The sequence below is a fragment of the Desmodus rotundus genome, chromosome 9, assembly GCF_022682495.2.
Source record: "Desmodus rotundus isolate HL8 chromosome 9, HLdesRot8A.1, whole genome shotgun sequence".
Lineage (NCBI taxonomy): Eukaryota > Metazoa > Chordata > Mammalia > Chiroptera > Phyllostomidae > Desmodus > Desmodus rotundus.
In genome coordinates, this window is record NC_071395.1 from 54806930 (window position 1) to 54824211 (window position 17282).

At 42.7% G+C, this 17282-nt stretch overlaps 1 protein-coding gene and 1 pseudogene across 2 annotated transcripts in view; both read right to left on the reverse strand.

Annotated features, from left to right (window-relative positions):
- Positions 1-9575: 9575 nt before the first annotated feature.
- EBF2 (EBF transcription factor 2) overlaps positions 9576-17282 on the reverse strand; it is a 195147-nt gene continuing 187440 nt past the window's right edge. For both annotated transcript variants that reach the window (XM_024560763.4, XM_045195807.3), the window contains 2 exons: positions 16070-16237; positions 9576-9974 (listed from right to left, as the gene is read on the reverse strand). In XM_024560763.4, coding sequence (XP_024416531.1) covers positions 9943-9974; positions 16070-16237 — 200 coding nt within the window. In that variant the 3' untranslated portion in view covers positions 9576-9942. The remainder of the gene's footprint in view (positions 9975-16069; positions 16238-17282) is intronic.
- LOC112305103 (rRNA-processing protein FCF1 homolog pseudogene) lies at positions 13107-13833 on the reverse strand (annotated as a pseudogene).

Consider the following 17282-nt stretch of genomic DNA (forward strand, 5'->3'; position numbering starts at 1 on the left):
AATACGGCATCTCCAGAAATGCCTGCCTGCTGCGCACAGCAGGCTCCAGCGCGGCAGACACAGGCCTTTTCCAGAATCGCACGTTGATCTTTGAATGACTGGAACACATCTATGGAGACTCCCAGACATTGTAAGTAAGATCCACTTGAAGGAGCAGCCAGCTCATGTATTGTGATGTAAATGGTGCTGCTGCACACCCAGCACTTTCATCTTCTAAGTGTTTCACAAACAAGAACTAATTAATGATCTCCCTTTCAGTGCTGCGGGGGAGGACTTGGGTGGCTTTCCAGATAAACACATTAATTTCTCCAAGGCTAAGGAGGAAGGAACAAAAGTGTATAGAGCTGAATGCTTACTGGGTCTGCCCCTTTTACAGCCATGATGATATTTAAACTCACAGCAATCTTGGCAGAAAAAGCATCTTTGCATAAAGGTCTATTACTATTTTTTTTTTTTTTTTTTTACAGAGAGGAAGGTTGCAGCTCCTATAAAGAGTAAAGGGTACAGTAAAGGATGGAGGTGGGATTTGAACTCAGGTCTTTTAATTTCTGGTGCTCACACTCTCTCTGCTACTCCACTGTGCATAGAATGAAAGTTTAGCATTTTTACTGTATCAGTCGTCATCATTATTGTTAATAATAATGTGTTATTAATATTTAATGGTTATAATATAACACATTTGATAATATAATACATTTATGTAATCACAATCTTTGAGGCACACAGAGTTCTATGCAACTGTTCTTTTCTTGCTCAGAAATGGTCAATCTTTGGATTTGATATTAGAAATCATTCTGGTCTCATTCCTGTCTTAAAAGCAAATTTTCACGAGTTCAAATTCTTGGACTTGTAAAACTCTGGAGTTGAAAACAATGCTTGCTTTGTCCTCAAAAGTCATATTCATGACACACCAGATGTTCTGGTCTATAATAAAAAAAAAAAACTTAACTTTTAAAGGAAGAAAACACAAGCTGATGATTGGACACATCCTTTTTTCTTTTTCATTATTCCTTACAAGGAGCTGGGACTGTGGCCTCTCTCGGGTGTGTCACTCCCAAGCATGCCGCATGCTGGACAGCTGTTTCCCGGCCACGGGGCCCACTGGTCTCCCCTAACTTTTACCGCTGGTTCAAAGGGTATCCATGGCCCTATAATGTTCCCATCGCTGTTCACTCTTTCATCCCCAAACAGACCAGAGTGAGCCTTGCGCTCTGACTGCTTCCCTTTTTAGCACATGTCTGAGAAGCAGCAGGATCGTGTGAGAGGACACCGTGAACTGACCACAAGGCAGGCCCCTGTTCTATAGTTCTGCTCTTTCAAAGATGATGAGCCAGGGAATTCTGAGTCTCAGTGCTTATTTTATTCTTGTCCTGGCCAGTGGGAGAGCCGGGAAGCAAATCTGAGTCTGTGGGACACGAAAGCCCACACTGGAGCTGTTACCGAAGTTGAATTCCTGAGCCTCTGTCACGTGTAAGCACTGGACATACTCATTCAATTGTTGGTTTTGTACTGAGTGCTTGCACTGTACCTAGCACTATTCTAGGTGCCAAAAATAGAGCAGGGAAGTAAACGGACCAAAACCAAAAATTCAATACTCATTCTTAAAATGTGCATGTTTTCATATAATCATAACAATGATATATATATATACATAAGTGTGTGTATATTACTATGTACATCCTTAATTATAGAATCTTGAATAAGTACAAAACAAGGACAACCACAACTATATGTATGTATATACGCATATGTGACATACATGTGTATATGTGCATATACCTACATATATGTGTATATTTATACTTGTTTTGCATTTAAGAAGATTAAGACCTAATGCAGTGATTTATTAAACATTACATAACTAAGGATAATAGAACTTGAGTTGAATTCAGATATCTGAATCCTAGACATTTCCATTTTATCATACTGTTTTCTCTGGGTATAATTATGGAAAATAGAGTTTTACTGTTCAAAGTGAAATTGGCTTTAGGAGAATAACCAAAAGCACTGATAGTATGACAATTAATATGACATATTTCCAAGGGTCAGGCCATGAGTCCCTTTTGGGGTATTATTTATTACAACAAATTCCAGTTGGACAATCACTTTTAGTAGTAGTTTTGGGAATTACCTGTACCTTATTGTTTGAATTTGGCAGGAGTCAATGGAGAAAGTGAAGGATGTAGCCTTTGGGCTGGGCCAAGAGCTGGTTATCAAGGGTGACCTGCTGGTCAAAAGCAGATGGGTGGAGAATAAAGGAGTCTGTGGCACCTCACCGCAGTCTTGTCTTGACTTACCCTGGTGCACAGCAGAGAATATGAAGACATCAGATTAAAATGCCGTCATAAGACCTTTTTCATGAATTTCCATCTAGAATCACTCTGAAGAAAATAAGGAACTGAAAAAGAGAAGCATGAATTTCATCTTTGAGGAAACTAGGAAAACTGGTCACCCCAAATCACAGTTTATGAGGAGAAGACGGCAATGGCAGGGAAAGTCAAGCAGCAATGTGTAGACTGAGAAAGGATGCTGCTGCTAATATCACACAAAGCTTGTGCGATAAAATGTGACTCTCTGAAGGGTCAAGACCAACAGTCTCTTTTTGAGACCATTGGAATGAACATATGGTCTGATTATAGACACGTCTCTGGACCCCATTTGACATGGACATGAAACACAGTAGGCAAGACTGACAAGGAAATGACTCAAACAACACATATATGTAAGAACCAGTCAGTTGGCAAGAAAGAGTAGTGTGCATTGTGAGCAGATGCACCAATGCTGATTTAGTGTGCCCAGGAAGTCAAAGCTAAAAGACCTCTCTCCCTCTCTCCCTCTCTCTCTCTTTTTTCTCTCTCTCATACACACACACACACCTGAAATAAGAACTGCTAGCCTGGTACATGGTTCTAAACTTCCCTTCTCAAACATCTAGCTCATAGGAAAATCTCATCCCAATCAAAGATGAGTATCAAAAAGTTATAAAAATATAATTTATGTCCATGTACCATGAGGGGGAAAAAAGGAAAATCAAAACAAATTATAGGTGAAGAACACTAGGAAAATAAGTTTTCATTGAGCTGATGGTATTTCTGATCAAGCTCATAATAAAAATATAATAAAGTGATTTCTCTATAAAACAATAACTCATAGCAGAAGTACAATAGCTCAGTGAAAATAAACAACACAATAGAAAGTGATGAGATATAACACAGCACAGGTTATGAAAGTGAAAGAAAAAATTAATCCAGCCCTGGCTAGTGTGTCTCAGTTGGTTGGAGCACTGTCCCATGGACCAAAAGTTGTGAGTTTGATTCTAAGTCAGGGAACATACCCTGGTTGTGGGTTCAATCCCTGGTCAGGTGTGTATGAAAAGGCAACCAACTGATGTTTCTCACATCAATATTTCTCTTCCCACCCCCTACTCTCTCTAAAAGCAATGAAAAAAAATGCCTTCGAGTGACGGTAAAAAATTTAAAAGATAAAAACCATCTATGAAATGAAGGTCACATTAGAAAGAGTACAGAGGAGGACAAGAATGAGAAAGCAAGCATACAAGAGCCGTAAGTGTCAAGAGCAGCTGGAGAAAATGTGACAGACATGAATGATGGACGCTAGAGATCCAGCATATGATTAACTGGCGTCCCTAGCAAATAGAACCAAGATGAAGAAATAGAGAATGTATTTTAATGCTGTATTTAAAGGAAAGCTCCAGAAATAAAAGAAGGCTTGAATTTGTTCATTGAGAGGGAACACTCCATCCCAGGGAAAAATTACAGAGAACCATCCACATGAAGACAAGTTCCTGGCCTTCAAATACAAAGAAAGACTCTTAAGTTGACAGACAGAAGTATCAAGGGTGACCAACTGCCAGTTTACATCTGTTTTCCAGACATAATTATTTATTGTGCCCCTTTTTGTTCTCAAAAGTGTGATGATTTAAACAATAAATTATAAGAATTCCTTGTTTATATATAAGCAATGACAGAGGGGAAGGAGAGAGGCATAACTTCAGACACCACTACCACAACCTGTAGCAGTAGAAACTAGCTAAAAACAAACCCCCTAAATTTTTCCATGAAGTCCTCCAAGAAAGAAAGTGTAACCCCAGAAATTTTATACCCAACTGAACAGCCATTCAAATAAAATAGAGCAATCTTTTTTGATACACATGAACTGAAGAGTATAATTGTATGTGTCCTTCTTGAATAAACTGCTGGAAACTTTGGCTAACCAAGAAAAACAGAGGAAGAAGAGTAGCATTTGTGCCTCAGTTAAAAATCATTATATCTTTCCATTTGCTGCAATATGGCCCCGTCTTTGTTCCCTACTTTAAAATTATCACAAAATACAATTGTCCAACTTGCAAATCAGGAGTTGCCTTAGTCAACTACCTCCCTCATGCCTCACCTTATCAGTCAATAGGTCCTGTCGAACTGCAAAGCTTTTTCTCAAATCTTTCCTCTACTTTTCATCCCTATTGCCAATCATTTTTTAAAAATTTAATCTCACTCAAGGACATTTTTTCATTGCTTTATAGGGGAAGAGGAAGGGAGAGAGCAAGAGAAACATCGATGTGAGACAGATACATCGATCTGTTTCACATCCTGTATATGCCCCATTCAGGGATCAAATCCTCAACCTGGGTATGTGCTCTGGCCTGGACCTAAAACTGCAACATTTCAGTCGACAGAACAACACTCCAACCAGCTGGGCCACGCTGGCCAGGGCTCTATTGCCAATCCTTATTTCAGGTCTGAGTCACTCTTGTCTGGAGAATTGCAATCAATGGTCTCCTCCTAATAGCGAGAGTAATTTTTAAATGTTTATCAACTGGCATGGCACAAGCACTGGCCAATGAGAAAGGGTCCCAGTCATAGACACAGCATACTGGTGCATATCCTCTGTCTTTTATCCCTTGCCTAATTGGTCTCCTTGCCTTCAATATCCACGTGCTTGATTCCATAAACCACTCTGTAGCTACTGTGATTTTTGTACAGCATAAAGCTGATTGTGTTTCTCCTTGACTTCAGTTCCTTTAATAGTTTCCCATTGCCTGCAGAATAGTCCTATAGATGAAAGCAACTCTCTGGCATGGTGAGCAAGGCCCCTGAGGATCCAGTCCTCACCTAATTCTTACAGTTTCACATCTCATCACTCTTTTGCATTCAGTGCCCTACAGTCACTCTGAACTTCTTCCACTTTGGTAAACACACCATAAGCATTTTGAGGGTGAAGTATGTGGCCAACAAGTCAAGTGTCACCCCTGGAATAGGAATGGAATGGGCATTTCCCTAAAAGGCCCCCATTCTGGTTCTGGAATTACATCTGAGCATCATGAAAATCCACATGAGATAAATTCCAAGGCCAAGAGGCAAAGCAACCTACCTTACAGGCCACTAGCCAGAGGTCTCTTCTTCCTCACTTCCTTCCCATTTTGAGTTTTGATTTATTAAACAACAAGCCACTTTACATTATAGATACACTCCAACATTTTTTTCACTAGTTGACTAACAGGGTAGTCCCCAGGGAGTAGATTCTCAAAGGGATGTCGTTTCCTATCATTTCTGACAGATCAGCTACCTCTCCCATGTGACAAGACAGAGGTGCCCTTAGGTGTCAGAATTTAGTCGGCTCAGTCACTCATTCAACAAATGTTTGTTGGGCACCTCAGTGCTCCACATACAGTACTGAGACTGAAAGGGTCCCTGTTCTTATGAGACGTCAGTCTAAAGGGGACAACAAAAAAACACAAATTATGACAAGGACACAAAAAGAGCTCGGTTAAAGAGAATAAGTGGGAAACCTGCATGGTCGTTGGTCAGCAAAGGCCTCCCTGAATAGATGATACTTCAGCTGAGGCCTGAAGGATTCGGAGGCACCAGCCATGCAAAGACCCAGGGGAAGTGCATCTAGGCAGACAGTGGTCTTCATAGAGAGAGGCAAAGCCACAGTGGCATTCTCACATGAGTGCATAGGAACAGCATCTCACCCATTTATGCAAGGAACACAATCTATGTGGTTTGAAGATACCTGTATCTTTGTAGAGAGAAATAAGATAATCCAATTGTAAGTATGCTTGTGAATAGCCTGGCTGAAATTCATGTTTAGGGTCACATCCTCCTAAGTGGACTGTGTGCATTTCCCTTTGCACATCATTGTTCATGACAGTCTTCCCACCTGCAGTGCACACTCCCAACGTTTACTGTAAAATTCCTACTGTTCTTTGAAGGCCTGGCCCAGCCCTGTCTTCCCCATGGAAGCTCCTCTGACCCCTCCAAACCTCTGGGATCACGGTCATCTCTGAGCTCCTACAGCTCTTCTATCTTTTTTTAAATTAATCCTTACCCAAGGATATTTTTTTCATTGCTTTTAGAGAGAGAGAGAAAGAACCATCAATGTGAAAGAGAAGCATCAATTGGTTGCTTCCTGTATGCACCGGGACTGGGGATCCTACATGCCCAACTAGGGATCGAACCTGCAACCCAGGTAAGTGCCCTGACTGGGAATCAAACCCTCAACCTTTTGGTTGTGGGCAACATTCCAACCAACTGAGCCTCACTAGCCAGGGCAGCCCTTCTATATTTTTGTGCAAGTTATTTTCTATGGATTATTTCCTTCCAGGAACACATGTCTTGCTCTCTTCCTATGATTTAAGACTTTGTGGCATCAGACTTTGTGGCCACCTTCCAACTCTTCACCCAGTGTCTGATGGGCCAGTTATAACATTTGTTCACCAAACCCTTTCAAATATAAGTAGACCACCCACTTACTTTAATAATTCCATACAACGGAAGCCCAACATAGAAAGTGGGATCATTTTAGTTTTTATGAAGGAATTTGACTGATGGATATATAGATAAATACACAAGGAAAATGACCTAAAGGCATACATATTCTCTCCTCTATGTGAGCACCTCAGAACATCTGTCATGTAAGCAATAGCTGTAGCAAGATTTTCTCAGCCAGAGCTCAGGGGCTAGCAGTTATAAGAAAATCTCCAAACTTAAGAAAACTAATCCCAAAGTAAGTTTTTCCCACTTCAAAAAAAAAGAAGGCAAACATCCAAACATTCTTACAGTACAAAAATTTTATTTTTTGTTAGGATAATTTAAAGTTTAAGACTGAAGTAGGCATATTCATTTTACAAACAAGATATTCTTTCATAAGTAAGACCATTAAAAACAGTAAACAAAAAAGCTGTCTTTACAAAAAGCTCTGTGCATAGCAACTTTATACTGTATATAACTGACAAAGCAAACAAGAAAAATGAGCTATACAGTTTGAAAATGAGATCTTACTGTACAAAAAGTAGAGAAGTTAATGGTTTTTAAACCATGCATATTGAAATGTGCAAAGAAAAACTGGGAAAAAATACGATGCTATAACAAAAAAAAGAGATAAATAATGAAGTAATTTGTCCCTTTAAATGAAAAATCTTACACAGTTCCTCTTACAAAGATAGGATAGAATTTGTAGTTACCTATGGAAATACTTGTCTTCCAAGTGGCACAAAAATAACCTGGGACCAGAATGATTCAACAGTAATGACTAAACAGGACAGAGTAGCTTTGTTTTAAATTTATTAGTACACTAAAAATAATCCTTACACACATTTGTACAATTAAATAGATCTGTTGCTGCCAAGGTTCTAGCTGAATGGTCAAGGATGTCTGGTATTAGGTACAAACATTGTTTTCGGTGTAAAACTACCAACAAGTTCTACAATCATTTGAAGACAGTACTGCACTCATCTTCATGCAAGAGCAAAATTCACAGATTCTAAAAGCAATGCTACTTAAAAAAATTTTCCTTATGTTGGATTGGCTCAAATCCAGGTCTAGACATGCTTGACTTTGTTCTGCCTTCACTTTTGGATGGTAGTGTGTGTGTCCACACACTCTTCCCCCTCTCATCAGATTTTTCACTAGGGAACTTTCTCTCATGTGTTTCCCTGTATTTTTGGTGCTGTAAGTCCTAACTATGAGGGACTGTCAGCAAGAGTTATAAGCATGCCAGGTTTCCAATACCTTGGATTCTCCTGTGCATAGAAATAATGTTTGGGTCACATTGGGTAATTCCAGAATAGATTAAAGCAAGTAAGACCATTGGGGTTGGATAATTGTAGCCATGTATCACTGGGGCGGAATTTACAAATTCATCTAAAATTGGCTCAGATGTACTAAAGGTGTTTTTCCACGAGAGCTGCATCAATTTCCAACGTTAGAACCCTAACCAAGAACCCCAAACTGGAGTCCGTATATAGACTACATTGTGGTGCCAATGAGTCAACAAGGAGAACCCTGTCCTGGAAAAAAATGACATTCTTCTTGGCAACCCAAGTAAGTCTGGATGCATCCCCAGGATCACACAGGCTTTCAAACTCAGCCACTGTTAAGAGGCTCCTGCAACATTTCTGCCCCTCAGAGCTACTCCCAGAACTACGGGGAGCCCGTGGCAGCCCTGCATAACTGAGCTGTTTGGAACACAGATGTGCCCAATCTGTGACCCTAAGTATCTGGGTTTCCGCTTCTTTGAACATCAGGAGAGGGTTTAGGGCTTTTAATATTCCTCTCCCACACCCCATCCCATTCTTGCCTGGAAACTGTGTCAAGTTGGATACATATTTATTTTCAAGAGAGTTTAATGCCATGAAAGGGGAAATCTACAGAGAAGAAAGGACTTCACATCCTCAGGGTCCAAGAAACAGTCATTCTCTTCAAACCCTGTTTCTGAAGTTCTGGAGGGCTTTCACCTCAGTGCTGAACCAGGTAACCCAAGAGGAGGGAGCGTGTGGCTCTATCAGGAATTCCAAAGGGGCAGCTGGCTTGGGAAAGTCATGTGACTTTGGCTCTTCTATAAGGTGAGACTCTTCTTTCCCTGGGGTGCAAAGTCGAAAATGCACAAAAACAAGGGAATTCTCTGCACTGCTCAGGGGAGACTGTTGAAAGCTAGTATAAGTTTAAAAAAAAAAATTTCACAAAGAGTGAATACCAAAAGGGACTTGTAGACTATTTAGAAAGCAGACGGGGATGGGAATGAATTGATGGGCTTGAGTATTTGTGTATTTGCAGGAACTTGAATCTTTGTTTCTGTGTTGGGTTGCTCTGTAGGAATCTACATCAGATACTTGTTCTTGCCCATGGGTCAATAAATTGATGGAAAAAGAGGGGGATGCAGGATGGGGATAAGAGTCTAGTAAGTAACTGCAGTAATAGTCACACACCTTTTAAACTTGTTACTACATGTTTGCATCAGTTTCATTTTACATCGGAAAGAGAACTTCCTCTCTTCCAAAAAGGTCTTAATTTCTACCTCTACTTACAATAAGTTACACATTATTTATTTAAATAATTGTAAAACATTTTAAATTTCCCCCCCCCCCTTTTTTTTAAAGAGATTAAACTATGAGCAAACACACATACAACAACATTTCGTCATTCAATTCAGGTTTCGTTTTAAGAAAGTCTTCCATGCTGGTACCCTGTTTTGTTCAATTTTTTTCTGCATAAACTAAATTGGTATCTGAAAGGCTTCATAGAAAATAGAAACTTTCAACTTTTTTTCCTACAAAGAAAAACAAATAGTATCCAAAATATTAAGCTTGAATTGTTTGCCAATTTTTTTCTTAAATATTTTACAAACATAGGAAGTTGGTTCTTATAATGTTCATAACAAAGAATTGCATTTCTGCTTTTAGCACTGACTATGTCAATGACATCTTTTGTCCTTGTCCCCAAGAGGGTCAGTTTGTGTAGCCACCATCAGGGCTACACAAGAAAGGTGAGACCAGGTAAGAAGCGGCTCCTTATTGACCCAAGTCTGTCCATCATGTCCATTTTGGGGGCACAACTCTCCCCAAAGAGCAGATAGTGCTTTCTTCATCACTGGTCCATCAGAGTAAGTAGTTTTGTGCTCTGAGAAAGCAGCTCTTCCTCTTCTTTACATCGGGGGCACGACAAGTCCGGTCATGGCTGTGAGGAGAGAGTGACACGGGAATAAGAATCGGAGGCTTTTTACAACAAGGCTCTAACCCAGCGAGAGGGGCAGGTGATGGCACTGGAAGAGTCTGGTGCAGTCGGGGAAGGTGGTGCCTTCAGCTGACATGGGGACCCACTTTCTCCCGGGCTGGTTTAGCAGAAAGTCGAGGTCCCAAAGCCTACCAATCACTGCAATACAGCCGAAACTTGCTGAAGTTTTGCTCAGAAGGCCAAGAGTTATGTTTTATTTTGTTTTACATCAATGGGTTGTGTACATGACATAATGGACATGAACATGTAAACTAAACTGTACTGTATGTGTGATATATTTTTTCATTATTAAACTAAAATAATTTCTAGATTATACAGTTCCAAATCACTTAGTTGGAACAGGAAAGAATACTCCAGGTGCCGAGTCAAATTGAGTTACTTACTAGGCATCATTTATAACAAACAGACTTTCTATGCATCCTAAGTTTCTACCCATTCTAGCTAAAATTTGATCAGCTTTTTATTTTCTAACTAGCTTATCTTCCCATGTTGCTTAGTGCTGCTATGTGATACTCAGTCACCAATAAATGCTGATCCACTGGAATAGAAGATTTAATTTAGTTCCTAATTTAGGAGTCACTCCAATCTCCTCTCTTGAGCCCCTGTCCAGGTATAGTGTCCACAGTCTCATCAAGAGGATGGGGACCATGCCAGTCTGGGTGGCATCAGGTCAAAGGCTTTCCCTTGATATGGGAAAGCAGCATCAGCAGTACAGAAAAATCACGCAGAAAATGCACCCCTCTAGCCTTGGCTTTCAGGTGAGAAACCCATAGAATTTTCACATTCTTGGAAGCTGGCTGAATAGTTTTCTTGCACCAAAACTTCAAACCATATCTATAGTTGGATCCATTATTTGTACTGTCTATATTTCATCTTGGGCTTATCAATTAGCATAGAAGCATTTTGCTGAGTAGTGCTTACTAAGCTCATAAAGAAATGGCCAAAATTCTTCCTGCTTCGCCCAACATACCTCTCGCCTCCATTTCCTCTCTCTCCTCCTCCTCCCCTCTCTCCTCTTCTTCCTCCCTCCTCTCCTCACCCTTCCTTCCTCTCCTCCTCTTCCTCCCTCTCCTTCCACCCCTCCTCTCATGCCAGCTAGTCTTCTGGGGCAAAATTGTCAGCCATATAGTTCCCTGCCTATACAGCTTTTATTGAATGTTTGTGAGATCTGGATTAAGGTCTTACACAGCTAGCAAAGCCTTAATTATTTTTGCCTGTATTACTATATATTGAATCGATGTAGCTTTTCAATAAACGCAGTTCAATTCTGGACACTCCCTGATGATTTGCAGATGTAGCAACCGTGGTAATTATCCTGGAGTGTAGGAGGTTTTCTTATCTTATTTTACTTTATTTTTCCTGGAGGGAGCTGGAAAATGAATCAGGTGCCTAGTGAATAATATTATCTCGACACTCTATACTCATCAACTGTAAATGCCCAAGAGATAAGGTGGCGAGTGGGACAATGACACTGCATGTATAGCTCTCCGGCAGGGGGACTCTGGCTCACATTTTCAACTTTAACTTGTCTATTGCATTTAAAACTCATCAGCTCCTTCCTTTTTCTGGGTCCTCAGAGAGTTACCTACAGAGCTTATTAAAAGGGCAGAGCCACTCAGAGAACCAGGTCCACTGCGTGTCAGAAGAACAACAGACTTTACACATTTTTCCTTTTCCTAGTCTCACATCAGGCATTGGGTGGCAGGGTCTCTGCTACAAGGTGGGCCTGACTTTTTGCTGGTAGAAACCTTGGCCAGCAGACAGAAGGCGAAAGCGAATTGGAGGAAAAGTAAGCATTTTTCATGGGGGGAGAGGGGAAAGGCTTAACTGCACTTGGTCCATTCCGTTTTGACCTTTGGCATTTCATGGGAAAGCAATAATCCCCCTTTGGTCCAGGTGAGAAGTAGGTATGGGTGAAAGGTGAGAGAGGAATTGCACTATTCTTGTCCCCAGAGAGACAGCAGACTGTCACAGCACAGGCTCTGGAGTCAAAATGTCTGAGGTCAGGTTATCGGTCAGTTGCTGTGTGGCCTTGGGAAAGCTGCTTAACTAAAAATGGTGATAACAGCATGACCTTCCCTTTTGGGTCACCTGGGAGACTTGAACAAGGTAATTCATGCGCAGCACTTGGTTTGGAACCTTGCATGTGCTGCTCAGAAACAGTTAGCAAGTGTTAGAGGGTATTGACTGCACAGGTCCTCTGTCGAGGAGCACATACAACCTTCTCAACCCGCAAGTCAGAGGATAACCTTCCCATCAGTCCGTGATCACCAACCCCCGCCTCCCCTTGGACCCCATTTTCACTTTGCACCGTCTGTCCCTAAAGAGGAAGTGTGCGCCTGCCACTCCAGGTTCCTTTGCTCGGGGAATGTAGGTCGTGCAGTCAAACATCAGCATGGGGTTTTCCCTGTCTGCAGCAAAGGACACCTTGCAATGCTGGGCCTTGAGTTTCTACTCACTGGGTCTGAAATGAGGAAGAGTGGGAGTCGAGGTCTCTGGCAGGTGTCGTTCATCAATCCCAGCCTCCTCTCTGCTGGTCTGTGTGCAATACCCTTTACCGTTCCTGATATCCACACAGATCACTTCACAACAGCCTTTGCAGGTAGCTCACAGCTTTCCTACTTAACAGACCAGGAAAGTGAGGCTCTCGGAGGATAGTGATGTGTGCAGGTTCACCCAGCCTGGAAGGTAGGCGAGCTAGAACTCTCACCCACATCTCAGGTCTAGTGTTCCCTCAAGGCCTGATGCCCTTTGAGGGTCTCCTCCCCATTCTCTTTTAGTTCTCCCATATTACTTTCTATTTTCATAGTTGTTTGTAACTTTTTAGCTGACAATCCTAACTTTTATTATCTGTGAGCAGTCATCTGATTTATAAAAATATGTAACAAATATTAAAATGATAGAAAATACCATTTTCAGAGTAACATCAAAAAGTGAGTGTATTTAACCATACTTAGCTCATTACAGAGCAAATGGGTGAGTGGAGCAATAACAACTCATTCTGTAGCATGTTTAATAAACAGGCAACAGGGGAAGTTAGTTGAAGGAAAGCAGAGGAACTTCATCCTGTACGCATTAGAACCGAGGGACTCCACAATCATCTGGCATCCACTCAATGTTGTATCTATGATTAGAAATGTACATGATGGGAACTCCAGGGATCTTCCTGATTCTTTGTTTAAGGTCCCGGTCAACTGTGGCCACAATGTAACACTTGTGCTGAGTTACTCTCTGCACTAAACAGTTATCTGCATAGGTTCCTTTGTGTGTGCATGGTAATCGTTCAAATCTGGGGTCCTTGGCGATCCTTAGAGCCACTCGATGCTTGTGCCCCAGTTTCTCAATTTCAGCCATTACACAGTTATACAAGGTATACACTTGGCATAGAGACAGCCCATCATTGACTGCACCAAGTCCAGTTTAGCCTTGATGGAAAAGTTGATAAAGTTGGTATCAACCAGGATGTGGTAAGGTGGGCCCAGCTGTGTTATATTGGAAGAATAAGCAGGGAGAGTGGGGGGACTTCTCTTTCCTTGAGTGCACTAGGATCTTTCTTTTCTTTCTTTTTAGGTTTTAATCTATCCTTTTCTTTAAGCCTCTGATCTCTCAGACTAAGCATTCGCTTCATGGTCGTGTATTTCCTTGTTTTCTTTTGCTTCCCAGTGATCACACCGCACTCTTGTTTCTCCGACAATCCTAACTTAATTGCTTCCTTTCTCCTCCTTCTCCTCTTTCTAAGGTTTGAATCACCAGAAAAATTTGGAGAAAATTGTAGGATCCAAAAGAGACTCGGGACCTTGAAGTGAATCCACGGAAATGAAACTAGGGCCCAGAACCTGTACCTACATGTAAGCAGCTAAATCGTCACTCCTACAGACACGATCAAGAATGTGCGCCTCGCCCAATGCGATATACAGATGCTGAATTACAGAAGGGTACACCTGAAACCTATGTACTTTATTAATCAGTGCCACCCCAATAAATTCAACAAAAATATTTTTTTAAAAAGAGATGTGCAGCCTAGCCATGCTCTCAGCCTAAGCACTCTGACCTGTGGTGACCAGAAGCTCACATGGGGTCATCTGGCTGTTTTCCTGCTGTTGTCCCAGCAGGAAAACCTCACTAGGACCGCACAGACCCTCCCAATCTCTCTGGGCCACTCAGCCCTGACCAGGTAACAGCACAGGGGGCCTTGGGTATGCAGCTATAGACAGGGCAGGAGTTCCAGGCCAGGGACACCACAGAAAAACTTGTCCTGGCTCCGGTGAGGGACAAGAGTCAGGCAGGCCACCCAGGCGGGTCTCCCTGGACAGGACAGACCTGGAAGGAATATCTGTTGACAGCCAGTTCCATATCCCCAACTCAGTGCCTTGTGAGAGAGGAGAGGGGCAAGGGTGGCAAGGGGGAGTCAAGTCATAATTTTTTCCTCAAAGTGAAACTGAACATATTTGCAAGAGTGGCCTAGAAGGAGGGAAGGGCTGTGTCCCTCCATCCGCCAACACCTGCAGTCCTCCTCAGCCTGCTCGGGCCTCTCACACTGTTTCCCCAGTGAGGCCTGTGTGGCCCCCACCTGACGTAAGGGATATAACTGAAACCAGAGAACTAGGGAAGCGGGGACACCGTCCCTGAGGTGGTCATGGGAAAGAGGAAGATACAGCAAAGTTTCAGTAGTTGTTCCTGTGTCCTGCTCTGAAGATGAAGCCATCACAGACTGGGCATGTCCCCTAACAATGGGATGGAAACCATGAGTTTGAAGGGAGACAGGCAGGTGGAGACACTTAGCTACAGGCTGAGCCTGTTTCTCTATGAATCAGGCATCTGGATGAAAACCAAAGTACATATGTGTATATATTTCCTCCAAATACACAGATGTTTCCAACTACTCACATGTCAGGTGGCATGTAGCCCCAAGAGCTTTGTCTACTTAGAAGAAAAAGAATTTCCAGGGACCCTTCTGAGGGCTGAGTTTTCAGTTCTCATTCGACAGTTTCTCTGTAAGGTCACTAGACTTTGATGAGACACCACTGTCTCCGATGGTAGGATGGGACAGAAACCTAACGTACCTCCCAGGACTCTGCTTGAACACAACCAGCGATGAACCCTCACCGGCGTCTCCAAAGGACCAGAAACCCGTCAACTCTCATAAAGCCACTAGGCAGGTGCCGTCCTAGGCACGGCAGAGCCCCCCACCCCCACCCCCACCCCCCACAAGGCTCTGCTGACCTCAGAGGCTTAGATCCACAAGGGTTAACCAAACCTCTGCCCGTTACGGCTTTATCCAGCACTGCTGGTGGTGAATGTTTTCATGTCAAGTCACGAGGAACAGCTAGAAATAATGTGGGTCGTCAGGACCCACAGCGTCCAGCAGTTTCCAATTTGCTCTTTGGCCGTCAGCTGCCTCCCATTCACACAGAGATGATTAGATTCTCATGTACTCATCACATTTGGGTTACGTCATGTCATATTATATTTTAAGACACTGTTCAAAAATGGGTTTGATGGGTGATTAATTTCTGTTCTTAGACATACTATGTCTTTTTTCCTTTCTTCCCTACCCCACCCTGATCAGGCACCTGCTATCAATTTCACTAGCACACAACCAGCATGCTTAGAACCTGCTGGCGCCCCCAGTAGAGCCTGTGCGTTTGTGCCATGAGAATGTGTGCACCGCAGGTGGCAAGCTGGCCAGGTAGGCATCCCATGTGGTGACCAGGCACCTGCTAGGGAACAGTGGCATGACCCTGTGGAAAGCGAATGTCTGGGAGGTCCAGATGCCCCTGGAGGGTATGCGTGGCTCTGCCACAGTTAATCATGTGATCCTGCAGAGCTGTTTGACGTCTGCTTTCCCCCATCTTGCTCTGGGATGGAGCACCACCCCAGCTGCACAAGCCATTCACGTACCAGGGTGGAAACATCAAAGCATCTCTCTGGAAGCAAAGCGCCTGGAGCTGTAGGGTGATGCCATGCTGTTTGCTCTTACTCTGCTGGCCCTGGAGCACATGTGTCACACTTATGCCCAAAGGAGAACTTTTGCTCACCTCTAAATCCATTTCCATTGCCACTGGAGCAGGCGGGCGAAGGGGAGCCTTGGGGCCTGATGACAGGGGCAAAGGCACTCTTCTGTTTGACAGCAGGAAACACTGAAGAGGAGAATGGGAGGATGGAAGACGAGCTGGAAGATCCAACAGTGGGACTGGAGGACATGACTGGAAAGCAAAGGCACAACCCTCTTTTAGAAAGGGACCCATCGAGAAGGCAAGTTCTTTCTTCAGGACATAGAACCTGTACACAGCTATTGAGAAACTACTAATTTCTTCCAGGCATTGTTCCAGAGTCCGGGAACTTAAAAATGTTGAATGGGACAATGTCCCTGCCTATCCAGTGGGAGGCATGGACAAGGAAAACAACTGAGAGGGTCATCATTTAACTGGAGAAATGTACACAAGGCTAAGCAGGTGCAGCGGGTAGAGTCAGGAAGCTATCGGCAGGATGGGATATTATGATAGATCTTAACTCATGGGTAAAAGCTTGTCAAGAGAAGACTAAGACCAACATCTGAAAAATCACCTCATGTCCTAACACCCTAAAAAGAAGCCCTGTCTGGGACTTCTCATAGCCCTGTCTGGGACTATGCACTTCCCTGGTGATACTCGAAGCTCTAGTGTCTTGAGGGACAGGGTTAGCATCTCCTTGGCGAGTGCCCTCTCTATGGGCCATCTCCTCACTAAACGTGCATGCTTATTAACACTTAGGAGATGGCTTCCCCCTCCCTCTACTTTCTGAGCTCCTGGGAATAAAGCTGCAAGCCAGCCTCCTCTGATGTAACGCGAAGAAAAAATACCAATGTTAATGTTAAAACTACTTAAAGGAAGCCAAAAGCTAAATGTTGTAATTGCCAAGAAAAATAAAGGCAATTTACACAATGAAGTGCCCCACCTCTTAAAGTTGGAGACTCCATCACACAAGAAGATAATTTTAACTTCTGTGTTCAACTTGCTCAAGAAAGGGGAAAACCGAAGTTCATGAGGGTGAAATTGTTAGATATAGCATCTTAAGAGTAGAAGGTCAAGTTTCATGGGCTCATTTTAGCATCCTCTTCAGAATTCTGAACTGTCCACATCACCTGACTTGGTAAAAGATGACCGGGACCCATTGGCAAAGCCCACAATAAAGGCTGGCAGTGCTAACTAATGTCCGCTTCATATATTTGGTGGCCCAGCTTCTCCACAATTAAATTTCAAAAGTGAGGAC